The sequence below is a fragment of the Hakea prostrata genome, chromosome 2 (genome assembly GCF_041222555.1).
Source record: "Hakea prostrata isolate BN-2017 chromosome 2, UWA_Hpros_2, whole genome shotgun sequence".
Taxonomy (NCBI): Eukaryota; Viridiplantae; Streptophyta; class Magnoliopsida; order Proteales; family Proteaceae; genus Hakea; species Hakea prostrata.
In genome coordinates, this window is record NC_142601.1 from 27,237,982 (window position 1) to 27,264,936 (window position 26,955).

General features: G+C 37.7%; 1 protein-coding gene across 1 annotated transcript in view; it reads right to left on the reverse strand.

Moving 5' to 3' along the window:
- Positions 1–9,087: 9,087 nt before the first annotated feature.
- The window catches only part of LOC149024161 (BTB/POZ domain-containing protein FBL11-like), a 34,457-nt gene continuing 16,589 nt past the window's right edge, over positions 9,088–26,955 (reverse strand). The window contains exons 6-7 of the mRNA XM_089144484.1: positions 10,551–10,639; positions 9,088–10,478 (exon numbers count right to left, since the gene is read on the reverse strand). Of these exons, the coding sequence (XP_089000610.1) occupies positions 10,337–10,478; positions 10,551–10,639 (231 nt within the window). The 3' untranslated portion in view covers positions 9,088–10,336. The remainder of the gene's footprint in view (positions 10,479–10,550; positions 10,640–26,955) is intronic.

The following is a 26,955-nucleotide window of genomic DNA, read 5'->3' on the forward strand; positions in this document are numbered from 1 at the left end:
ATTTGGTGGCTTTTGGGTCTAATTTTTGGTGTTGAGGCCAATAAACACAATGGCGATGTTTTTTTTTACTAAAATTTAACACAAAGTGGTGTTCTGAATTTGCACATGTATTTGTATGGTGTATGCAGAAGAAATTGGATCATGTAGTTCACAAATGTAAACACGGATATACAAGAGAATATTGACACTTCCATTAGAATGCAAGAATAGATATTGAGAAGTAGTCATATCTCAGTTATAATTTAAAAAATTTACAAATTACTATTTACAAATACAACCCCTTAGAATTCATAAATTTCATCAAGAATTTCTAAATTCACCAAATACCAAATTTTTTGTCAAAATTCAGTGAACTGAGTAAATTTTGTTTTGATAAATGTTTTGTCTTGGTAGTCTCGAGATTATCAAAATTTCACGAAATTTAGTACATTGGTCACGACTACGGTTTGGGTTGGATAGCCATCATCATACGCTCATATATTTGGTACACCTAGTCACAGCAAGGGGAACGTACAAATGTGAGTACACATTGGTGGAAGAATCACTGTTGTCAAAGCCTCCACCTCGGCATGCCCAGGCGGCAAGGCAGTTTTTCAAACCCCTTGTTTTGAACCGCTTAATTGACACGCCATTTTTTTTGCCGCTTTGTGCACCTTCTTGCCGCCTAGACGCAAAAGCAACCGCTTTTTTAACATTTTGTACATACTATTTTTTTCTTAACTTCTTTTTTTTTTTTTTAATTAAATTTATTCTACAAAGCCGTATATAAATTTAATAGCTTATTCATTTCGAAATTAAGGCCCAAATTGCAAAGGAACTCCGAGGCCCAAAGCGGGATCCGCGTGCCCATTGGCAATAGAATGTGAAGCATAAGCCATACTCAACATCGAGAATCAATGAATCATTAAATGGACAATGACTTGGAAATCAGAATAATGAGATCTATTAATTTATCGTGTTGGCCTTGTTAGTACATAGTCATTGTTATGATGCTTGATGAGATGAGCTTATGTTTGTGTTCTTTTTTTGGATAATTTTTCATAATTATGATTCTTGAATGCTTTCTTTTTTAGATGAATGTAACTATTGAATGTTTGCTTAGCTTCTTATAGAAAGTAGTTGTATTAAAAAGTAGTTTAAAAGTAATTGTATTGAACATTTTTAACCCAACCGCTTTGGTCGCCTTATTGCTGCCTAAATGCCGCTTTGTCACCTAATCGACTCGAGGAACCCCAATCACTTTGGTCGCCTTGCCAACCCTGAGAAGAACAACAATTTTCGTTCCTACATGTATTACCATAGTAGGGATCTTGCTCGAAACCTCGCTTTTCCAGCCCAACAAGAAAACATGGTCAAGACCTGGTTTCTACAACTGAGATCTCAGTCTTCTTGAGATCTCAGTCAAATCCGAGGCTTTTTTACTCCCTCTTGCTCGATTAAAGACAAGATTCCAGTCTTGTCTCGACTCTCAGTCACTCCTCTAGCCTCCTATGTCAAATCCTTGATAGCACACTTGAAGGGTGAATTTAGCTGGATTTTCACTTAAATCTCGTCAAATCTTCACCTGCAACACACTATGGACTCTTTAACACACCCACATCAACAAAACAACATCAATCAAGCAATTTGAAGGTATTTTTGAAACAAGGTGAAATTTTTCCACAAATTTGATTTTTTTCCAAATACTAAGAGCTAAAGTAGGACTTTAAGTGTGGATTAAACATATGTTTAACATCTTTGTCTGATCTACACTTTCATGGAGAAAATTTTCTTAATTTATTTTTTGAAAATTTGGATTTAAAATATGTTTTCTAAGAAATTAAAATTAAAAGACATTGAAAAATTCTTACATTGTGAAAGTCAATCTAATATAGTTAGACTCCATTGGAAGGGCTACAACCTCATGGAGTCAAAAAAAATTAATGGTTGTCGTATTTTTTTTTAAGATTTAACAAATTAATTAAAATAATTACAATAAATATGATGTTGTATTCAACTCGCATGGATGGAACAATTTAAGTTATCTGATATATCTTATCACTTGGTGATGTAAACCCAGGTGTAGGAGTAAGGGTATTATGGTAATTTTCCCTAGATCTAAGGGCTGCCTAGGAATTCCAGCAAAAGGGAGGGATGATTCAGGGTGTTCAGGGTATTCTGAAACTCCGAAAACCCCTGCTGCAATAGAAAGTCTACCTGAATTTTACTAAAATAGAAAACTAGGGTTTTGGAGGGAATTTCTGTTAGGGTAGTAGAAGGAAATTGGCTTACTGTTCTGAAGTTTCAGAACTGGTTTATTGCGGTTCTGCCACTTCAGAATTGAATTTGATTGATCTGGACTTTAGAATATGAACAGAACCTAAGAAAGAATCAGATATCAGAAATTCTCCTAAGGAAGAAGATGGTGTCCAGAATTTGCTAACAGTTAGGGAAATAGGGTTTAATCATGGAATCAACAATAGGACTACTGTCTAGAGATAGGTGCGATTCTAGGGTGAGGCAAAAGGGAGCTAAAGGAGCTGGGTGAGTGGGATTGGCAGAGGGGGTAGGGTTGCTGCTACTGCAGGGGAGAGAAGGGGTGGGGGATGCCTACAGCTGCAAGGGAGAGGGCTGGGGGCTTGCTGGAACAGAAGGGGAAGGGAAAGAGAGAGGTCACAATTGTGGTGGGGAAGTCCTTATGGGGCCACGCAAGGCAGGGGAGGGTGGGAAAGTTTTGCATGAGAGGGAGGAAGAGGGGAATGGGGCTGGGATATGTACCTACTTGTTGGAAGCTCTGAAGTTGGTTAATGGCTGCTGTGAATCTAGAATAGCTGCTGTTTGTGATTGGAAAAAAACTCCCTCAAAGCCGTCGTGGCCCTCCCAAAGGGGACCACGACCCTGTATTCCACAAACTCAAAATTTATTCAATCCAAACTGCCATTTACAATGAAAATAACAGGCCATTTACAGCATCTAAAAGACATTGACCCAATGTGGGAATCCCTAATATACAAGGATCCTAATACTTGTCCTAGACTCTTTAACTTGAACTCTTAACCAATAAAAGACAAATCTCAATGAAAAGCAAACTCCTAGAAGATAAGAACGCTCTTTGATAAAGAGTCTTATCTTATCCACACTAACGAATTCCACCACAATTCAAACTACTAACTTACAATGGACTTGGACTCTTTCGTAACTCAAAAAATACTAACTCAAATTAAGGAAAAAAGGGAAGACATCCGCAATCCTTCAATCAAGGGGTTCCAAGCACATGCAGACCCATCTTGAGCCGTAAAAGGGCTGGGAAAATGACAAAAATGCCCTTGGGAGAATTTGGCCTGCTTTGGATTAGCTTTTTTGGGACTGGGGTTTGGGTCCAATTTTTTTTTTCAGGGGGAGGAGGGGGGTTGTCAACCTGGTTCACCTCATTTGGTTTTCATTTATATCAATTAATGGTTCTAAATTTCATGTTTTATAACATTGCATGTTCATTCATGCAGCATTTTTTGTTTTAAACTTAGTGTCGAGTTGGAACCCATGCATAGGGTTGTTTTCTCACAAATCAAGGCCATTAGTGTGTTAAGAAGGCATAAAACAGGCTAAATATCAAGTTTCAACCCAACCAGACCTTTAAAACCTCCCAAGATAGGCCCTCAAGTTCACTCTAGATAAGCTCCCAAAATTTACAATATCTTAATGAAATCACGCCAACTCGAGCGAGATCTCATTTTTTTTGAAGGGCAAGATTGCCCTCGAGTGGTAGATATCCAACCTTGTGTAGTACTCCCAGTTGTGATGGAGGAATTGACATGTGTGACCTTGATCTTTTACTGATGGGCACTTGTGACTATACTACACTTCAGATTATGAATGACCATTGTTCAAATGAACCTAGGGCAAATATTCGGGAAATATGAATATAGACTACAAATGATAGTGTCACCTTAAACAGTAACCATTACCCAGTGCAACAAATATTTAAGATGGGAAAATACTTAACCAACTTGTAAAATTAGTGTCACTGGTTTGAAAAATGATTTAACATTAAGACTTTAAAATATTTTGTTAAGCTGGATATTTCAAATTTTGATTTTCCACACTTGGGCTTCCTAGATGTGCCTAAAATGGATCTAAGGGTTGGCAGTAATTTCCCTTCTTTCAACTAATATTAGAATTTAGAAGAACAAGGGTCTTGTACATAATTATGCAAAGTAGTAAGGGTTTACTTGCAAATACATAATTAAACAGAATTTATTTGGAATATACGTGTATAGCTAAGCAATTAGTTAATTTTGTTTATTTAATTAAGGGTAAATATCACTTACCTCCCCTCTTAGCTGGACAAATAGCACTTACACCCCCTCTTAGTTGGATAATATCACTTACCTCCCCTCTTACTTAGCAAATGTATCAAACACCTCCCCTCTGTTAACTTTTTTGGTTAAATTTAACTTTTATTGCTAAATATTTTTCTAAAACCCAACAAACTACCCTTGGTTAAAAATATTTTTTTATTTTAAACCATAAATTGCCGTAATCACCCCAGTTAAAATACTAAATTATCCTCAATTAAAATAATTATTAAAAACCAAAACTAAGACCCAAATTATCTTTAATTATTAAAAGCCCAACATGCCTTTTTTTAATTTTATTTTTATCAAACAATTAAAAAAACACGTACTACTATCAAAATTAAAAATGCAGTTAAAAAAGAAAGGGTATGTTTATAAAATTAAACACGTACTACTATTTTGGGATTTTTTAATTGTTTGATAATTTTTTTTTTAAAAAAAAAGGGTACATTGGGCTTTTAATAACTAAAGATAATTTGGATTTTAGTTTTGGTTTTTAATAATTATTTTAATTGAGGGTAATTTAGTATTTTAACTGTTAGGGTGATTATGGCAATTTAGGATTTAAAATAAAAAAATATTTTTAGCCAAGGGTAATTTGGGGTTTTAGAAAAATATTTAACGGTAAAAGTTAAATTTAACCGAAAAGGTTAACAGAGGGGAGGTGTTTGATATATTTGCTAGGTAAGAGGGGAGGTAAGTGATATTATCCAACTAAGAGGGGGTGTAAGTGCTATTTGTACAGCTAAGAGGGGAGGAAAGTGATATTTATCCTTTAATTAACGAAATAATTATCAATCCCATTTAGATTTTTCGTATCCGCTACTAGCCCCAAACTAGAACTTCTAATTGAACCAAGCCAGAAAAAGTAAACTCAATTGCACTCAAAATTGGTGGGGCAGCCCAATGAGTTGCTGATGCAGATCCACCACCAAATTTGCTTCTTTCCCCAGAGGTTTGGATCATACATGTATTTGGCCTTAAGTCCATCGGTTTGTTTTGTAATTTGCTTCAATGGCCTAAAATATGGGTAGAAAGTAGGAAAAAAGAGGAATTATTTCATCAGAATTGTTAAGAGTCCTGTTATGAGTCTACTTCCATTATAATCTCAAGTTCCTAGTCGGTTTAGATTATTTAGATTATTTAAAATGAGGATCCCGTAAGGCATTTCCTTTTCTGTATAGGAGTATAATTTTGGTGTCCGTGTCACTAAATAATTTGGGTCTAAATTTGAGTTTAAAACTTATGATAGTCAACGTTGCTCTAAGTATAGATGTAATTGCTCAGTTGAGCCATGAACTCAAATTGATTTTCAGTTTTGTTTATTACTACTAGAGAGGTAAAATGGCATTGTATGGTTGTATGATCATGTCTCTCATGTGATTTCTTCTCCATGTTATTGCAAAAGTCCCTACAAGATCAAGGTTTTTTTCAAGCATTACACCTTTATTTCTTCAAATCAGCAGTACGTCATGTCACCCCTTCCCCAAGATTCTCTTCTAATCCTCTAAATTCTCCAAACCTTGGCCATTATAACCTACATCTATTCAAAATTAACCATTAAAATAGATTTGAAATCCATTCCACAGCCTATATATCATCCTCTTTTTCCAATCAAGTTTACACATCAAACTACCATCTGATGTGAACACAAAGACCCCCCACCGAAACCCTAAGTAGGGCCCCTTGGATGGCCCCAAGAAGCCTCCTTGATCTGGCCGAACTGCCTAGTATGGGTATTTAGCATTTTAGCCCTCTTTTCAATGCTAGAATTAATTCCAGATTTAATTCTAGAGTTTTATTTGAGTTTAATTTCTTAGGTTGAGTAGTGTTTGAATCGGTTTTAGGAGTTGTATTTGATTAAAGTTTGTTTTGTTCAGTCCTTGGTAATCTTAAAGTGGTATATGTGCTTTAGAGTTTTAATTAGAAAAGAATTCAGGCATGTGCTTATTCAAGTTAAAGTCTTATTTAAGCATATATCTTTAGTCATTAAATTCCAAATCAAGAGTCCATGCTAAGGATCAGAGTCCACGTTAAGTGTTGGGATCCTTGTCTGTTAAGGAATCCAACTAGGTCCCAACGTCTTTTGAACGCTAAAATAGCTTAGCAGTTTTTGTAATTTTCAATTTTGATGATTCATAAAATTAATTGAGTTTGAGGATCATGGTTTCCTAAGTTGAGGGGACCATGGTTGAGCAAGGATTTTGTTCAAGATTAACAAATCCACCATTGATTAGAGCTTCTTCTTCTTCATTCTAGCAAGCTTCAAGCATTCCACATGCTTTACTTAAGTCATTAAGTGTAATTCGATGGGCATTCTCTTTAACAACTTTGGTCCCCGAACTGTCTATGATTCCCGTATCCCCCAAAACCAACCCCTTGTCCGATTTCATCTCAAATGGATCCTGGAACCCAATTCCCCTCCCCATTCTCACACTAGTGATTGGTCTTAGATTTTGAGGAACTTTTCAGGTAATTCCATTTGTGATTGAATTGGTAAGCTAGAGTACTATGCCTCTATCCATCATCTATGGTGGGAGCGCAATCTTCAAAGATGGACCTCCAAATCCTGCTCTATAGACAAGATTTAGAATGCCATCTATTTTATATATCTTCTGGACTGTTAGCTATCCCCGATCTTCCAGTTGATGATACCCCAAGGAATAGGCTTATTGTTGTCTCCTGGGGCTTTATTTCTTCTTTTCAGTCTTCTGCTTAAGACCTTGTTCTCTTGTTTTCTCTTTGTTTAATATAATTATTTATTCATCCAAAAAAAAAAAAACTTCAGCCAATTGAGTGAGGAGATAAAATGGAGAAGCTTGAGGACCAAGAATTACAACAGGAAGAATGCTTTACATACTTGGGATCAACCATTAACAAAGAAAGCAACATAGAGAATGATGTTGCCAATTTTCTATTTTTTTTGGTGGGGGATGGAGGGGGTGCTTCTTGTAACCCCAGGTTTAAGGTTAACTTCCAGAACCCTCAAATATGGTTGCAGGAACTAAGGCTTGAGGATGTGTTTAGGGTTTTCAGAAGTTTTGGCCAGTGGGCTTTTGGGCTCTGACTTTGCTGCTTTATGTTTCAGATTTAGAACTGAGGGTTTTGGAAAAGTTAATGGGGTCTGGAAGGTCTGGTTTAGGGTTTTATGGAGCTTCTAAAATTTTGTTGAAGAAGACTTGCAGAAAATTTCAGATTAGGGTCAGAAAGTTTTGTTTATGTTCTAGGGTTGGTTGTGATTCTAGGAAAGGGGAAAGGGCTCAAGAGAGGCCGAGGTGGTGGGTTCAATTCAAGGAGAGGTGCTGCTGCTTGCGCAGAAACAGGAGTAGCAGGGATGATCTACGGTTGCAAGGGGGAAGGTCATTTGGTCTAGGGGCTAAAGGGGGATATTCTAAGGCGATTTGCGATGGGTTGGGGGAGTATAACCAAGCCAAACAAGAGAGCGAAGGGACTGTTAGGGTTGCAGACACAGAGAGGAAAGGATTACGGTTTGGGCGGGGTATTTCACTTACTTGTAGTTGAAGAACTGCAGAAATCTTCATGTTCAAATGCTTGAAATAATGAAGAAAACCTTGAGGTTGAAGACACAATACACAATACTAGCTACAAGTCACCTTCCCAGGGATCCCATGACTCCTCAAGTCAATTTGTCAAACTCTGATTTCATTCAATAATCAAGACTGCTATTACAAGAAAGACTAAGGCTAGTTATAGCCTTGTAAACCCAACTAAACTCAAATAAGTAACTTGCTCCCAAAGTAAACAAAACTTGAAAAATTAGGACCCAACAACTCATGCTTATACTCCAAAAGGAGATAACTCTTTCCTAATAAAAAATAGGAGTTGTAAAAAGGAAATAATTCTTTCCTATTTAGAACTCTAAGACTCAAATTCTGACTTCCAAATATGAGCTAAACTCAAAAAGGTTAGATCCCCTTTCTAAATAGGGAAACTTATCCCCACCTTAAAAGCTTTATAACTCTTAACTGGCTCATCAGAATAAAAAAATAAAAATTATATTCCTGACCCTGGGATCGTGGGGAGCAAAATAATACCTATATTGGATCCCAAAAGAGTGGCTTGGAAATGACCAGAATACCCCTAGGGTATTTGGCCATCCTTAGGTGCACCTTTCGGGTCTTGTTTTGTGCCCAATTTTAGGAGGCCCATCCCTGGTTACATCAGTGATTTGACAATGTAATGTGACAAACACATGCTAGTCAAGCTGAGGGAAAATTCTAGAAGACCATAATTCGACAGCCATGGCATATGAAGCAGAATAATGGGCGGTGAAAAAGAATAATACAGATAAGTTCAGAGAAGATGAGGATGTTAAAGAGGACATGCAGCAAGACTGCAAGACTAGGAGAGGTAGAGTAGGAAATGATCAGAGCTGTTATTGCACTGACCCAAGTTAAGTTCTATGTGCCGTTTGAGGTGGTATATGTTTGAAGCCTTGAAGGAGACCCTAAGAGGCACCCGTAAGGAAGAGTGACTGGATTCAGTTTGACGCAGTGAAATGAGATAGAGGCAGACCTATAATGATCACTGGAGAAGTACTTAGGAAAGATATGCATATGCCAGGGTCAAGCCTAGCATAACTGCAAATATAATTGTTTAGAGGACAAGTACCCATGTAATCAACCTTACATAGAGGGATGTTTTCTTAGGATGCAGCTAAGTTTACTCCTCTGTATTCCTCCTTCTCCATCCCTAACCCCCAAACATCCCCTCCTCCCTTTCTTATTTTTTTTTCTTTTTAAATGTGTTGTGATAACTTCCTTTCTTTCTATTCGAATCCTTATAGATGATCCCATCTAGCTACAATAAGTTGATGGTGGTTGTTGATGATGACTTGATATCACTAAATGTTGATTTTTTATGACTTGATGTGGCTTAACGTAAAAACAATATATGTCTATGATGTAGTGGGACTGATTGATGCTCATAGATCAGGTCTAAAAATAAACTTTTAATTCTATTTTAAACACAAATGGCCAATTCCCAAGGTGACAGAGACTGCAAAATGGACTATACAAACTTTGGGTCAACCTATTGTGGAGCTAATACTAAGTGAGCTTAGGAAAGGTAACAGAACCACAAACACATTAAATAAAGCAAGCCTATACTGGTTGAGTGATAAATTTGGTGGAGTTGCCTTAATTATTGGTATATTTATGTCAAGCAAATCAATTCTGTTTGAAATTCAAGAAGTATTGTCTTCCACAGTGGAGAGAGCTAGTGCATTTATGTATAGGAGATGAGCTCTTGGAGATAGAAGTTATGTATCAAGAGCTGAGTCTACCGAAGCAGATGACACAACCATAACTCTGACAGATATCACCATATTTTTCTGACTTTGATGCTGTTGAAAATGAAGGCTATACCAGTTGCAACTCAAAAATAATACACAACTAACAGATAAACAAGAATCCATAGTCATGATTGGAACCATAGGTAATTTTTAAATAATCTAGTCTTTTTGTTGCATATTTTTATATTTTTGTGGTGTATTTTATTCAACAAGAAAATCATAAAAGGGCATTCTTGTACACAAATATGGGACAACTTGCATATTAATAAAAAATCAATTGGATGAACCAAAGAGATCACCTTCCAATCCTGTGTCTAACTATGGTTTTAGCATTAAGGTTTCAGCTCAGTTAGTTGGCATAATTGACCTTTCAGTGTTCACTGTAAGATAGGGAACAAGATGCCAAACCTGCTCCCTAGTCCCTAGGATTGCTGGTCACCTTTCCCTGTCTGAATATAAATATAAAAGTATGACTGTATGAGGCAACCCTCTGAATAGGGTGTAGCCGTAGCTGAATATGGAACCCACTAGCACACCCTCCCAATGATTACATTCTCTGAGGAATACTTATCGAGGTTCCTCTATTTTCCTTCTGTCTGTTTCTTTCCTTGATATAATTTACTGATTTACTCCTAAGAGATGAATTGAGTGGTTAAGCAAACTTCAATGTTGCAATCAAGAAACTCTTTCATGTTCTGATCAATGTAAACTGCTTCTTGTATACCTTTCTCAGGATGCTAACATAGTCCTTTTCAGTGTCGTCAGGATGCTTACATGGTTCTGCATTACTAGCTAGCCAAACCAGAAGTGCTTCACACAAATGCCGCTCACTGCAAGACTCTAAACAAATTAGAATTTCACACAGATAAATGAATCAGTGTACTGTCAGTGATATAAACTACCTGTCAACTGTCAGATGCGGATGTTCCAGACACGAACTTAACAAGTCATACGGAACATTACAAAAGGAGCTACATGACATTACCCACATCTGGAGGAAAGACAACCCTTATGAGCTTTATATAATTGACAGGGTAGAAAACAGACGGAAGCAATTGAGAATATTTAAGGACATTGATCCTGCATAGATCTCAAAAAAGCAGAGATACATACTATTATAATAATAAATATAAATTTAAATGACATGACATGATAATTAGACATCCACAGGTTACTAAATTCATACAAACATAAAGTCAAATCTTAAAGCTAAATTCTGCCTTGACATGGGTAGTTGTGGCTTAAAACGATATTCGTCATTGACACTGTGAAATCCAGCCCTAACCTAGCCCTAACCTTGACCTGGAAACCCAGTTGTTTATAGGTCTGAAGACCCGGAGTAAAGGAAGAAGCCAACTGTGGGCCATCTCAGTAGAAGACATGGTGTTTGACCTAAAACCCATGGATGTTGATGTTGGTGTTCCAATCTTGGAAGTCTATGCCGATCTGGAAATAAAGCTGCACCTGACTGAAGATGAGATAAGTTGAAGGACTTGGAGTATTATCTGACTTGGTTTGAAGGCATTTCTACACACTAGGTATGTCACCTGATGTGTGTGCAAAAGCTCTTTAGGTTTGGTGTTCATTTGATCCTCCAATTCCCTATTTGAACTTTGCTGACCTGATTGGTCAACTGATTGGTCGACTGGGCCAGTCGACCAAGCATTCGACCAATGTTGTGTTAAATCCGAGAAAATCCAATTTTAGGGTTTTTCATTCTTTATTTAAACACACTTCGTGTTTCTTAGTGTCCTCTGCGTCCAAAACACTCTGAGAACGTGGGAAGACTCGTTTGAAACTCTCTTCGGTGATTTCGAAGAATTCTCTGCAAGATCTGAAATCTCTCATCTCTGATCTGCTAATACAAGGTTAGTAAGCTCTTCGGTTTCGTGATTTATCATTCTTCGATCTTGTTCTTGTTGAGATTGGGAAGAAGATGCTGCATCCTTGCAATCATCTCTTCCATGATCTCATTCTTTCTTTAGGGTTTATGATCAGCATAGAGATCTCAACCCTAATTCTTGTAAGATCCTTTTGAAACCCTAGTTCTTCTTATGGATCTGATTTCTTAGCCGACCAAATCTAATTTTCTTGACGTACTTGTATTTTATTTTGATTACCTTTCCCTTGGATGAGATCTGAATCATCCCTTGTCTTTGCTGTAATTTCCATAGTATATTTTTCATCAAATTCTAGGGTTTTCTCCCAATTGGGGAAACCATGATTTTAAATTGAAGATAATGTTTTTAATCATTATTAGTGCCCGATCTTTACTCCCTTAGTGTTAGAATACTATCCTAAAGTTTTCCTCCAAGTTTCATGAAGTTTCGAACCTTGTAGATTGAGTTTTAGATCAGAATTCCCGTATTTGCTTCGTACTGACTTTGTTGGTCGACTGATTGGTCGACTGGGTCAGTAGGACCAATCAATCGACCAATGAAGTCAGAAGCTCTGTTTTTCGCTCTGTTTGATTCGTTTTCTCTCTGATCTTTTAGGCATCTTTCCTAATATTGTATCTATGATTGTTAGGGGTTTATTTGCTAAGTTTGGAACCTCTCTCTTTGATCTTTGGATTATCTTCGGCGATAATTAAGGTAAGGACAGTTATTTCATAATAACATAGACCGCGTACCCTTTGGTTTCTACTTTAAGAAACTCTGAGTTTATTTACTGTTCTTGTATTTTATACTTCTGATGTACTACTGTAAGTACAGTAGCACTTCACTTATGTTTTCTTTTTCATTATTCAAGATTATATGAAATGCTTATTACTGCACATTGTTTAATGATTGGATTATGTTTTTACATTCTCTTTGTATGATGAGTTGTTGATTTTGTACGTCATGACTGATCTGAGAATGTGTTTGATTAAGTATGGTTTGGGATTGAGAGGTGTCTTTTTGACACTTCTATCCTTGGATATCAACGGAAATAGTATGGGATATTTTCAGGGTTGCCCATTGACACCTTCTTGAACCATTGGTTGTCATACCTAGGGCTATCTAGCAGTGTTTGGCTAGGATGTCCCCGTTATATTAGACCCAATTCGGAAGGGTATTGAGACAGAACGACCCGTGGTAGCAATAGGGATTCACGGGCGCTCAAGACTGGTAACCAACCCGTGAGAGGACGGGAATCACATTGTGGGGGCCATTTATGGGTAGGGTTGCATATGGGTAGACTTGGGATCATGGGCGCTCAAGACCGGTAACCAACCCGTGAGAGGACATGAGAGCTTCCCGTTTACTATATGTGGATGACCTATAGGGTTGATGAGTCCGTAGTCCGAGAGGGAATACGCTGACTCTAGTGTGAAGGATACCGGAAAGGATCCCGAGAGGGGAGGAATGGACGTATCTGAATCTGAGTTGATATAACTGAGTAGATGACTTGCATTGGGCTAGGCTTAACCCTGACATGCGTCAGTACTTAGACCAATGGTGATGTGAGAGAGCGGTGACTTAACCCCCAGCCATGGAATATCCTAAGGGATGACGGACCCATTACCAACCGGAGCTGAGTGACTGAGACCTTCCTAAAGGAGTATGGTGCTATAACTTAAAGCATGTCTGCCAATAGAGACCAGCATACATAGAGTTTAGATGCATACATACATGATCTGTTTCATATTGCATTGCATCTTGTTATGTTCTGTTGCATGTTATTTATGTTATTATGAGTTAACTTGCCTTGCTGAGTTCATTCAAACTCACTCCTTTTTGTGCAATCTTTTTGTTAGATTATTGTACAGGTATTGACTACTATGAAGGACAATACGATGAAGCGCAAACCGATGAAGCGTACTACACGCAAGGTACTGGCAACAATGAAGATCACACTAATGATCCCTCGAGCGATCAAGTTGCGTACTACGTTTAGACATAACGTAGAATTGGAACATTTGTGTTGGATTGATGAAGTCCACTATTTTGAAGATGTTATCTATAGAATAGAAAACTCGTAGTTCAGTTTGATTTTCTTTCCTTACTTTTCTTTAGAAACAGTTGTAATTCTTTTTAGACTTACGTGCTACATTCCGCTGTAACTGTGGAGTGAGTTTCCGTCTCACTCTACTTCTTTTTGATGTGCTTACATCTGGTATCATTTTCCGCACTCTGATTATACTGATATTCATTTCCTGATTTAGATCTTTGTTTATAGTATTAAAACATTGATTATTTTTCTGTTCATTATTATGTTATTGCATATGTGGGAGGATGATTTCCTCGATACTTGATCTTCGGGGCTGTGGATCACACACCCGGGTATGCCAATTAGGGTACCGACCGGGGGATGTGACGGATACAAAGCATGGTATTTCGACAACAAAATGTGTTAACAAATGATATGATGTAATTTCTCATTTAAAAACAACACCACACTTCAGTTAGACTCATGAATAGGGGATTGTGAATCAACAGCCTTGGCAGGCAATCTGCAAGACCTAGTGTTGAAAGAGGTGAGTGAATCCTGACTTGTGTCATTGTGACACTGCAAGCCTTTATTTATAATAATTGAATGAAGTGAAGAGTACAAGTGATGCTGAATTAAAACATAATTAAGAAAGAAAAAGCCCATTAGTTCAGGCCCATCAAAGGCCTAAAGCTATCACTTAAATCAGCCTATGGCTTTCATGGGCTAGGACTATTTTAGTGGGTTAAAGTTAGCCCACATATTTTGATCTCCATGCTCTAGACCTAAGCCCAAGTTTAGTTCTTGAAAAGTCAATAAAAAGGGTTGTGCTTTGAAAATAAAAGAACTCTTTGTCAAAGGAGTTTTCCTTGTCAAGAGTTAGGTAGTAGTTGAGTTATTAATAGATAGGTGGTATTAGCTAGTGGTTGGATGTTACCATTAATGTTTATGTTTCTTTAGAATGCTATATAAAAAGACTTATGTAAGAGGTAAAGAGACAACTCATCAATTGAAATCAAATTGGTTTGTTAGCATTCCTTCTCTATGGAGACTCCTTGTGTTTGATCAAGGTAGGTTGGTGTTCGATCCAATCACTCCACCTTGCGGTGTGAAGCCCGGGTGTTACATTGTTATTTTCAATTCCCTCATATTGTCCCTTCAATTTCTTTATCATAGTTCTACCCCTGTTTTGAAGATCTAGTCAGCCAGTATTGTTATGCTATTATCCTTATTATACCACTCTAGTTCCAGCCCTCTTTTACATCTGAATTCTGTTTTATCTTAAGTCTATCAAATCTGAAATTGATTCCCTATGAAAGGTCCTATTTGGCTACTATTTTGATCAGTCAAATATAGTACTACTTTAGCAAGAATACCCAATGTGGGACTAAAAATGATAAAACTCCTACCAAAAGAAAACTACCTCTCTTTGACTTGCAAAACTCCCCCTCAAGTTGGTGCATAGATGTCTATCAAGCCCAATTTGCTAAAAATGCTACTAAACAACTTGAAACTCAAGCTCTTCGTGAAGATGTCAGCTCGTTGATTATCAAATGTGACAAATGAAATCTGAATCAGCCCATACTCAACCTTCTCCATGATAAAATGCCTGTCAATCTCTACATGTTAAGGCATGTCATGCTGAATTGGGTTATGTGCTATACTTATAGCTAATTTTCTATTAGAAAATAGTCTCATAGGTCCGTTTAGATCTAGCCCAAGTTCCTGAAGAAGGCCCTTCAACAATAATGCTTCACAAATGCCTTGAGCTAAAGATCTAAACTCAGTTTTAGCATTGGATCAAGCAAGTACAGTTTGTTTCTTACTCCTACATGACACAAGGTTACCCCCTACATAAGCACAGTAAAAAGACGCAGCTCTTCTATCATCAAGACATCCTGCCCAATCTACATTTGTATATGCTTCCACTCTAAAATGCCCTTGCTAGGAGAGGCCTTTAAGTACCTCAAGATATGGTACACTGCACCTAGATGCGAAGAGTAAGGATCATGCATGTATTACCTAACAATGCTAACTGCGAAGGTGATATCAAGTCTGGTATGTGACAAATAAATCAGCTTCCCAACCAGTTTTTGATAGTTGGTCTTATCAACAGGTTTTCCTGTAACTTCAAATGATGATTGGTTCTACTAGGGTCTTAGTAGGTCTACATCCTAGCATCTCGCCTCTTCTAGTAGGTCCAATGTGCACTTTCTTTGAGACAGAGAAACACCATCGAAGAATATGCCGTTCCGGTCCAAGTACCTAAGCTTGCCCATGTCTTTTATCTCAAACTCTGTCCCCAAGAATGTCTTCAAGGCTGAAATTTCTTCCTCGCTACTTCCTACGATGACTATGTCATCCACAAATACTAAAAGAACTATAATAAGAGAACCATCCCATTTAACAAATAGGGTATGATTTACATTGCTCTACTTGTAGCCATAGGAGACAATAACCTTATGAAACCTCTCAAACCAAGCCCTAGGGCATTGCTTTTGTCCATACAATGCTTTCCTCAATTTTCACACTTTGCCATGTGTTTCAAGACCAAAATATCCAGGTGGCACATCCATATATACTTTTTCTAGAAGCTCTCCATGAAGGAAAGTATTCTTAACATCCAACTGCTAAAGACTCCACCATTGGTTCACAGCACAAGAGAGAATGGTCCAAACTATAATCATCTTGGCAACTGGAGCAAATGTCTCTTAGTAGTCAATACCATTAAGTCTGAGTGAAGCCTTTGGATACCAGTCTCGCCTTATACCTCTCAATGCTTCCATCAATTTTATGCTTTATCACAAACACCCACTTGCACCCAACAGTCTTCTTTCCTATAGGCAAAGACACCAACTCCCACTTTTTTTTCTTTCCAGTGCTTGCATTTCCTCATCCATAGCTTTCTTAAAGTTTAAGTGAGACAATGCCTCCTACCAGGATTTAGGAGTATGGGTGGAGGACAAAGAGGAAACAAAGCTTTGAAATTCTAGGAATATGGACTGATATGAAACATAATGAGATAGGATGTTTAAAGCATGTGTGTGGTTGTTTTCTCAAAGCAATAGGTAGATCTAAGTCAAAGACAGACTCACCAGGTGGAACTACTTCTTCAGGATTAGGAGTCGGTGCTTCCAAATGGGACCAGTTCAAAAGGGGATTTCTTCTTCCTTTGGTAGGTCTTTAGAGGTCTATGCTCCCCCTGCACATCATCCACCAGCTATTCTTGCCCAATCACTCCATCTTCCAAAAAAAAATCTATCAAAGGGGACTCAATAGTAGGAACTTCAGGAGGAATCTCAAGAAATACCAGTGCTTCTTCACTAAAACTCTTCCCCTGAAGAAGAGGAAGGGAATAGAAAGAGACCTACTCTTGAAAACCACATCCATAAAGACAAAAACCTTACGAAATTCAGAGTGATAACATTTATAGCCCTTCTGTGTAGGTGGATAACCTAAGAAGACACTTGTAACCCACAGGGTCAAACTTACCTTATCTATGTTGGTTATAAACAAAGCAACGCATCCAAAGACCTGAGCCGGGACTGAAAGTTGGCAAAAGAACCTCAAGAGGACAACGTTGGTCTAGGACACGAGAGGGCATTCTGTTAATTAGATAGGTCGCAATCTGAATGGCATCACCCCAAAAACGAGAAGGTACATTCATGGTAACCATAAGGGATCTTGCTACCTATAGGAGATGTATATTTTTGTGCTCAGCCAACCCATTTTGGGGAGGAGTATCCACACAACTGGTTTAATGGATAATCCCATAAGCAGCAAAATAGGAGGGAAAAGGCCCACCTGAAAATCCAATCCCATTATCAGTCCTGAGAATTTTCACAACAGCACCAAACTAGGTCTTAACCATATTATGGAAATTTTGAAAATATGAAGAAAAAAATCACTTTTCTAATGAAAAAAGATACACCCAAGTAGTCCTAGTGCAACAATCAATATTGACAAGAAACAGACACAGTCTAACTAGGACTCCACACATCAAAATGAATGATAGAAAAATGCACTTTACTACGATTATCAAAAATAGGGTAAACATGTGTAGTTTGCTTGGCTAAAATGCAAGCATCACAACGAAAGTCATTCAAGTTACAACTCTTAACTAAGTTTGAAAAAGGTCATTAAAACAGATAAAGGAGGTGGCCAAGCCTATGATGCCACTATAACAAAGACGAGCAAAAAAGGACGATGTAGAGCTTGCAAAAAAAACTGATGGTGATCCTCCCAACAAGTAGCGTCCCCCCTTCTGTCTACCACTTCCAATCATACGCCTCGTTTCCATGTGCTGAAAAACACAATGAGTAGGTAAGAATGTTATTTTATAGTTTATACCATGGGTAAGGGTACTAATAGACAAAAGGTTAGTGAAAAATTTTGGAACATGTAAGACAAAAGAAAGAGTAAGTGTAGGGGAATAAATAATGGAACCCTTTCCAAAGATAAAGGAAAGAGATCCATCAGTTATTCTAACATCTTGACCCAATGGAATAGATGAATAAGTATGAAATAACGAGGATGATCCTATCATGTGGTCGGTTGCCCCAGAGTTAATTATCCAGAAGGGATAAACGAAGTTGACACTCTGATAGCTGAAAATACCTGGGGGCTGCTGGGTATTTGATGTAGAAAGGACAGCAACGGCTACACTTGCATTGGGAGTCGGTCCAGAAGAGGATCTGTCAAGCCTGATCATAAACTGACAGAATGGAGTTTGGATCTCATCTGCAGAAAGAGACACTGATATACTTTGGGTGTCTAAATTATCAGATACTTGATTGATGCCCCTATTGCCACTCTTTCCTCCTCCACAGGAACTAGTTAGACGTCCATGTAATTTTTAACATTTATCCTTTGTATGGTGTTCCTTCCCATAATACTCACACTTCATAGGAGGTTGAGAGTCACCAAAACTAGGCTTAGGATTACTAGAACCAACAGGTAACGTAGATCAATCAGGAGTCTCTGTATGTACTATAGTTATCCGTGGACTATCCTCCGTATCTACCATGGCATAGGCTTGAGGCAGAGAAGGGAAAGGCTCTTTAAAAGGATCTGTGCATGAATTTGATCAAATTCTATAGTCAATCCTGCCAAAAAATCATAAACTCTTTATTTGTCTTCCCATTGTTGATAGGCAATAGCATCTTCAACATTCTTTAATGTAAACTTCCCATAGAAATCTAATGTCTGGTAATATCCCCGAAGAGTGCTTTAGTACTGAGAAAGGGTAAGGTCCTTCTATTGCATCTAATTGATCTTTCGTTTAATTTCAAAGTATTGTACATCATTGCCTGCTCTGGAGGATCCTTAGCAACTTTCTAAATAGTTGCCGCATTAGGAAGGAGGAGATAACTCTCTGCCATGCTTGATTTAATGGAGTTGATGAGAAAACCCATGACCAAGCATTCATCTATGTAACACTTGGAAAGTTGAGGACTAGGTGTGGAAGGTTTGGTAGAAGTCCCATCAAATGGCCAGTAAAACCACGAGAACCAACACCAAAGGAAATTGAACGAGACCACCTAAGATAATTTGTCCCATTGAGTTTCACAGTGGTCATCTTAAGCGGAAAAAACTCACAATCCCTATGAATGGAAGACATAGGAGACTCTTCAGATGCACCAGACAAGGGAGACATGGGATCAACCATTTTAAGAAGAAATCACTCAAATTTACTTCCTGAAACTATTTGCATTTGCAAAAATAGCCCCTAGAACTATTAGAATTTAAAAAACAGCCCCCTGTGAATTCACAGAACCACGATCCACCTCAAATTGGTGAAAAATAGGGTTTTTGAGAGAAGGAGAAAATTTTAATCGCAAAAGGAAGTCTACAACGGTCCTAAAAACACCCTTAAGAGACATCGATGGTTCTAAGAACATTCACAAGGTTTGATTAGGTCAGGCAATAGGTTCTAGAGGGACTTTTGAACCATAGAAACCCTTCTAGCAACTATCGCAGGTAAGAGGAACAATCGGTTCAGGTTGTAGGTTATGGTTAAGAACAACACTATTCTGGTTCGATGGTTTTTATCTTCCTTCAACAGAGAAAACATAAGGCAATTACATGTGGTAGACAATGAAAGAAGATGGCAATAGAAGAATGCTTGCAATGGTGTTTCAGAACAAGTTGCAAGTGATGGTGTTTGGGGTTGAGTCGCAAGTGGTTGCGATGGGCTTGGTGGTGCTACAGGTTTCAAGCGATGCAAGGTGGATGGTTTTTGGTTACAATGGGAAGAAAGGAGAACAAACAGCTTCAATAGCCTAGAAATGCCAGGAGATGGTGGCAAAAGAGTGATGGCGTGATGCAAAGGTGTTTTCTTTCCTCCTGCAGGAGTTTTCTTTCCTCTCGATCAAAATTGCAGGCTCTATTCCTATGATGGTTCCCCCTATTCTTTTTCTTGTTTCAGAGATGAATTAGACCAAGCTCTAATACCATGTTGAAAGAGGAGAGTGAATCCTCACTTATGTCGTTATGACACTACAGACCTTTATTTATAATAATAGAATGAAGTGAAGAGTACAAGAATACCCGATGTGGGATTAAAAATAATAAAACTCCTAACAAAAGAAAACTACCCTTCTTTGACTTACAACACCTAAATATGACCAATACTATCCAGCATTGATTACAATAATGTTCATAAAAACAAGAAGGAAAAAAGAGAGGAAATATGCTTCTACTTATGTAGGTGGCCAATAAAGCACATAGTAGTTCCATGTTCGCCACCATTCCACCTACAAGCCTGAACTAAGGGAAAGTAGTAGATTTAGGGATGGTACTCTCCTGTATGTTGGTTCCTTCCCATGTAGATTTAGTAGCTGAGCTAGATGCACTGCTCATCTAGCCTGTTTATATTGCTTCACATTCCCATATTGCAAGAATTGTCTACTAACAGCAAAAGCAACTTTTATCTTTCTCTACTCTGCCTTTGACTCTACCCTCATACTTCTGCTGGTCACCTCATCATCGTCTGAATCCTCCTATTTTGCTCAGAAAACCAAATCAAGGACAAGCAAAAGTTATGAGTGGCTCCCCAGTACTTGGATGAAAACAAATTAGATTGGGTCTACAAGAGGCATTGGTCGGAGTTCACACGGGCGTGCAGTGTGCTTCAAGGAAGCCCTCAAAAGTGAGTTCGACGATGGGAGACATGTGAAATCAAGTTTGGATGTAGATGGTGACCATATGGGATCTGAGGATCCTATTAATACAAATGAATCAACAAACAGGTTGTTAAAAGGCTAGACACAAGCATGGAACAGAGGGCGGAGGACTGCTGGCTATGGGAGCCAAACCTTGCTGAACTGGGAGAAGGAAGAGAGGCTCGATTGAACACTTAACGTACTGGAGTGAAGACGAGTGGTAATTTCAGCAACTTGAATAGCGACGATGGAGTAGAATCGAGCAGGCTTGGGGGTTGATTTCAGATGATTACCGCCGGCCGCTAGGGTCACTTCTCACCACAGCTGGAGAAGAAAGCAAAGGAGGGGCTCGAGTTCTGGATGCAGCACTAATTCAATTCGTGGGTTGGACCAAATCAGGCTGTCTTAAACCTACCCAGGCGCAGTAAAGTTTTAAAAAACCACCACAAGTGGGTCATTTTGAAGGCCCACAAGGAGAATATAACCAAGCCTAAAGATCCACCATGGGCCTAGTTCATTTCATTAACCCAAAGCCCAGGCCACCCCATTGTTCTTTTGGGCCCAAATGAGTCAAATGGATAAACCAACAAATCAACAAAACCCGCTATTGACCCAGAAGCAGATCAACCAAACCAGCGGTCTGACAGACCGTTGTCTTCAACCTTCAACTAACAAGTAGGTGCAGCAACGACGAGCACTACCTGTTTGGTTTACTGGAGGCACCAAATGCCGATTGTAGTGTAGAATAAGGTCGGATATCACAATGGCTGTGGTTCAGCATCTCGCCAACAAAAACAAACCCCCTATTCCGTCTTCTTCTTCCTTCACTGCCATGAGTGGTGCTGCGATCCAAAGGCTGCAGGAGTTGAGTGCGGTAGAGTGGATGGTTGCGGTAATGCAAACAATGGCAGCGGTGTGACATCTCTGCTAAGGAGAAGACCCCAGTGGATATAATCGTGACCACAATACAATTAAGAACTAGATTCTTTGCTCTAGATCTCTCCAATACCAATCTAAGATGGTGAAAGCATTCAGAATAAGAAGACCATGAATAAAAAAATCATCCATAAAGACCTCAAGAAAAAATTCTACCATAACTGAGAAAATACTCATCGTGCACCTTTAAAATGTTGTAGGTGCATTACATAGACCAAAGGGCATGCGACGATAAGCAAAAGTCCCATAGAGACATGTGAAGGTTGTTTTGTGTTGGTCCTCTAATGCAATGGGGATTAGATTATAACTAGAATAACCATCAAGAAAATAATAGTATTCATGGTCAGCTAACCTCTCAAGCATTTGGTCAATAAAAGGTAAAGGGAAATGGTCCTTCCAAGTTGCGGCATTCAATTTCCTATAATCAATACATACTCGCAATTCAATTTGAACAAGGGTAGGAACCAACTCATTATCAGAATTTTGGACTACAGTAAGATCAGACTTCTTTAGAACTACTTGAACAGGACTTACCCATTGACTATCAGAAATAGGATAAATGATACCATAATCCAAACACTTAATAATCTCTTTCTTAATTGCTTCTTGCATCACAGGATTAGCCCTACGCTGAGGTTCCCTAGATGGCTTGGCATCCTCCATAAGATGAATATGATGTTGTACAATGGAAGAACTTATGCCTTTGATATCAACCATAGACCAACTCAATGCTTCTTTATTATCTTTCAACAGTGTGATCAACTCTTCCTCTTGTCAAAAATTAAATCAGAGGCAATAATAACAAGAAGAATATTATCTTGTCCCAAGAAAGCATACTTCAAATTAGAAAGCAACTCTTTCAATTCTAGCTTAAGGGGTTAATGATGATTGAAGGTTTTGGAATAAAGATGGATAGGGGTCTAATAGACTCTAAAGGTATGTGAAGACTTTAGACTTTAGAAAAGAAGGTTTCACTATCATCATCCAACATATCCATACATTTTTTAATTTCAAAATCAAAATCAATATCAAAGTTAGTAATCAAATCATCAGGAAAATCCAAAAGATCCTTAAGTATATTGATCTCTTCTTCCAGATATGGTTGCTTCCCTATCCTGAACATATTAAACTCCACAGTTTGATTTCCAAAAGACAACCGTAAAAGGCCATTCTGACAATTGATTAATACATTACTAGTAGCCAAAAATGGTCTTCCTAGAACTCTTAGGATCTCATCCTTGATTAAGAAAGGCTTAGCATCTAACACAATGAAATCAACTGGAAAGATAAATTCTCCCACCTTAAGTAAAACATCATCAATCATCCCTTTAGGAATCTTAACTGATCTATCAGCCAACTGAAGAGTAGTTTCAGTTGCGTTCAATTCTCTCAATCCTAGTTACTTATAGACATAGTAAGGCAAAAGATTCACGCTTACACCAAGAACAAGTAAAGCATGCTCAATGTAAGTGTTGCCTATAACACAAGCTATGGTGGGGCTCCCTGGATCCTTATACTTGGTTGCTACAAGTTGAGTGATTATGGAACTGATGTTACCTGCTAAGAACGCCTTTTTGGGAACACTAGTGATTCTCTTATGAGCGCATAAAATCTTTCAAAAATTTTGTACAGGTAGGAATTTGGTATATGGCAACCAAAAGAGGGTTGTTCACTTTTACCTTTTTGAAGACATCTAAAATTTCCTCCATAGAAGCAGTCTTCTTCTTATTAACCAGACGGTTGGGATAAGGGGCAGGTGGAATATAAACTCTATCAGTGGTCTTCGCTTTTTCAAGAGAATCAATTTGTGGTTGCTGACTTTGCACAATATTAAGTTGAGGGGTAGGAAGTCCTTGTCGAGCAAACATTTGATGTCTTGGATTAGACATTGGTTGACTAGGTAATTTTTCTTTTTCCTTTTCATGCATGATTGTAAAGAGTTGGGTGAGTTATCTTTCTACATTATTATGACTTGTCATGAGAATGGCCATACTCTTTTCTAGCTCACTAATTCTAACTGCTTCTCCAGTATTTATAAAACCAAGGGGTTGTTGGTGAGGTGCTTGGAGAGGTGGCCTAGCGAAGTTGGTTTAAGAACCTAAAGTAGGCCCAAGAAAAGTAGGTGCAAAGTTGGGCCTTTAGGTGCTAGGTTGTCCTTGATTTTGGTAAATGGAAGGGCCTCCATCGTTCAAACTAAAGTTTTACAATGTGGATTTTATTGGCCTAGCTTGTTCAAAGATGCTTTTACTTACTGCAAGGCATGCCCATCTTTTCAATTTCCTGGGAAATTGAAAAAAGAAATATGATGTCTCTTAATCAAATTCTAGTTGTTAAGGTTTTTGATGATTGGGGGAATAGGTTTTATGGGGCCCTTCCCCAAGTCTTTTGGAAATGAGTACATTCTATTAGCGGTGGATCATGTGTCTAAATGGATTGAAGCCCATGCTTGTAAGACCAATGACAATAAGGTGGTCCTCCAATTTGGAAGAGAAAATATCTTCTCTCGATTTGGTATGCCTAGGGCTATCATTAATGATAGGGGCAAACACCATTGCAATCAACCCTTTGAGGCCTTAGGTAAAAAGTATGGCACTTCCCATAACTTGGCTACCCCTTACCACCCCAAACTAATGAACAAGTAGAAGTTTCCAATAAGCAAATCAAACAAATTCTAGAAAAACCTGTGAATCCTAATCGGAAAGATTGGTCTAATCGTTTGTTAGATGCATTATGGGCTTACTGGACTGCATATAAGACCGTACTTGGTCAATCTCATTATCGTTTGGTTTATGGTAAAGGCCGTCATCTTCCAGTTGAGATGGAACATCGTGCTTTTTTTGCCATAAAAAGCCTCAACTTTGATTTGTCTAAGGCTCAAACTCATAGAGGACTCCAACTATTTGAGTTGGAAGAATTAAGGAATGATGCTTATGACAATGCTAAAATTTCTAAAGACAAAACTCAGGCTTTTCATGATAAGCATATTCTTAGAAAATCTATCACACCTGGTGAAAAGTTTTGCTTCAAAATTTTAGATTGTACTTGTTTCCAAGGAAGCTTCATCCTGCTAGGAGGGTCCTTATATTGTGTAGGTTGAATACCCCCATGCTGCTGTAGAACTTATGAATCCTACAACTAGAGTAACTTTTAAGGTAAACTGGGCATAGATTGAAGCAATTCCTTGATGCCAAGTGTTGATAATGTAGAGATCATGGATCTCCATGAGCCTATTTATAGTGGTGACTGAAAGGTATACCCCTCCTTTGCATTGTCCTTGTTTTTTTTTTCTTTTCATGCATGTATTGAGGACATTGTGTTACTTAAGTGTGGGGGGAATTCAAGTTTCTTTGTAGATTTTAATTTTGGTTTTTGGTTAGTATACATACACTTTTAATTGCTATGATGTGTGAAATGAAAGTTTTTGGTACCCCTCATGAACACAAAAGATCCCTATTGAGAGGACGATAACTTGTATGTATGTTGAGACGGGATAGAAAAATTAAAGGCCCTTAATTTAAGGCATTGGAACAACTATGGATTTTGTGGGATGTTGTTCATTTGGTTAGGAGTTTCGACAACATTTTTGTATGGCATGACACTCAAAGTTGAATTCTTTGGAACTAGGACAGGGCACTCCGACTCAAGAATCGAGGTGACTTGATCGAAACTCTCAAGAAGGTGATTATCAAAAAGAACTCTAGCATCATTGTCTATGTTTGCATATGCGCAAAAGCGGAGCTAGAAAGTAACTTGGGTTTTTGGTGTTTGCTCCACCATGTTATTCAAGCCAACCGTAGGGGAGTAGAGTGGAGTTCGGTACTCAAAAAGTTCAAAACAAAAGAGAAAAGAAATAAATAAATGCAAGTGTCACCAATCCCTTGGTAGAAATGTTTGGTCTAAAATACTTCAAAACCTTAGTCCTTGGTCCCCTTACTTTATGAGTGGTTTTGCCTAAAGAAGAAGTATATTTGAAAGATAAAAGGCGAGTCTTTAATTGATATATGCTTAGTCTCAATGGTCAATATAGGGTAATAAAGTTCAAGTGTTTGGGGGGGGGATCTTAAATCAACGTGAGGAGAATTGTCATACCTATTGATCATGTATGACTACTTACCTATTGTCAGAGGTTGGAATTTGTAATGTTTTATCTTGAGCTGAACTGCAATTTTGAGTTTATATTCGTTGCAACCATGGTGGGAGATCTCGCGAGATATCTCGCCTTTTTAGAAAGGCGAGACGAGATCTCTGGCGAGATCTGCGAGATTGCAGATCTCGCTCGAGATCTCGCCCATCTCGCGAGATCTCGCCAATATCTCGGCGAGATCTCGCTAACGGTAGGATTTTGGCTGCTTTAGGGGCTTTTTAAAGCCCCCTGTCTCGCTCGAGAGAGGCATCTCTCGCCTCTCTCGAGCCTCTCTCTCTCCTCTATCTCGCTGGAAGCCCATATTTGGCCGGAAAACTACATTTTTGGCCGGAATTTGGCAGGAATTTGTTGGGGATTCAACATAGCAACATCATCAACTCATCTACAACAACAAATTGAAGCATATTTGTAGTGATTCAAGCATATTTCAAGGGATCTTCAAGAAATGTAAGATTTTCCACCAAATTTGATTTTTTTCAAATACAAGGTTCTACAATGATTGTATGAGTGTGATATAAATATATGTTGATGTTCAAGCTTAGATCTACACTTTCATGGAAAAAAATTTAATTTTCTGTTATTAATTTTTTTTTTTAATTTTCATATTTAAAAAATATATTATCTAAAAAATTAAAATTAAAGATTATAAATAAATACTTATGATATGAATGTGATTATTATTTATGTTAAACTACATTTAGAGGGCTACAATCTCATGTATTAATATTTTGATTATCATGCTTGCTGTATTTTTTTTATTTAAATAATTAAATAAAATAATTATGAAAAATAATATTTTATTAAAAAATTATCTGTTTTTTTTTTTTAATGATGCTTATATTATGTAGTTTATTTTAAAAATACAAACATGTCTTATTGAGCATTGTATATATGTTATCTTAGAACAAAGTGTGTGTTTTGTTGTTTTATAAATTATTTTTTCATAAAATAATTATAAAAAATAATATGTTATTAAAAATTTATCTGTTTTTTTTTTTAAATGATGCTCATATTATGTAGTTTATTTTAAAAATACTAACATGTTTGTTTGAGCAGTGTATATATGTTATCTTAGAACAAAGTGTGTGTTTTGTTGTTTTATAAATTGTTTTTACATGTTTTTATGTATCTAAAAATTATTCTAATGATTAT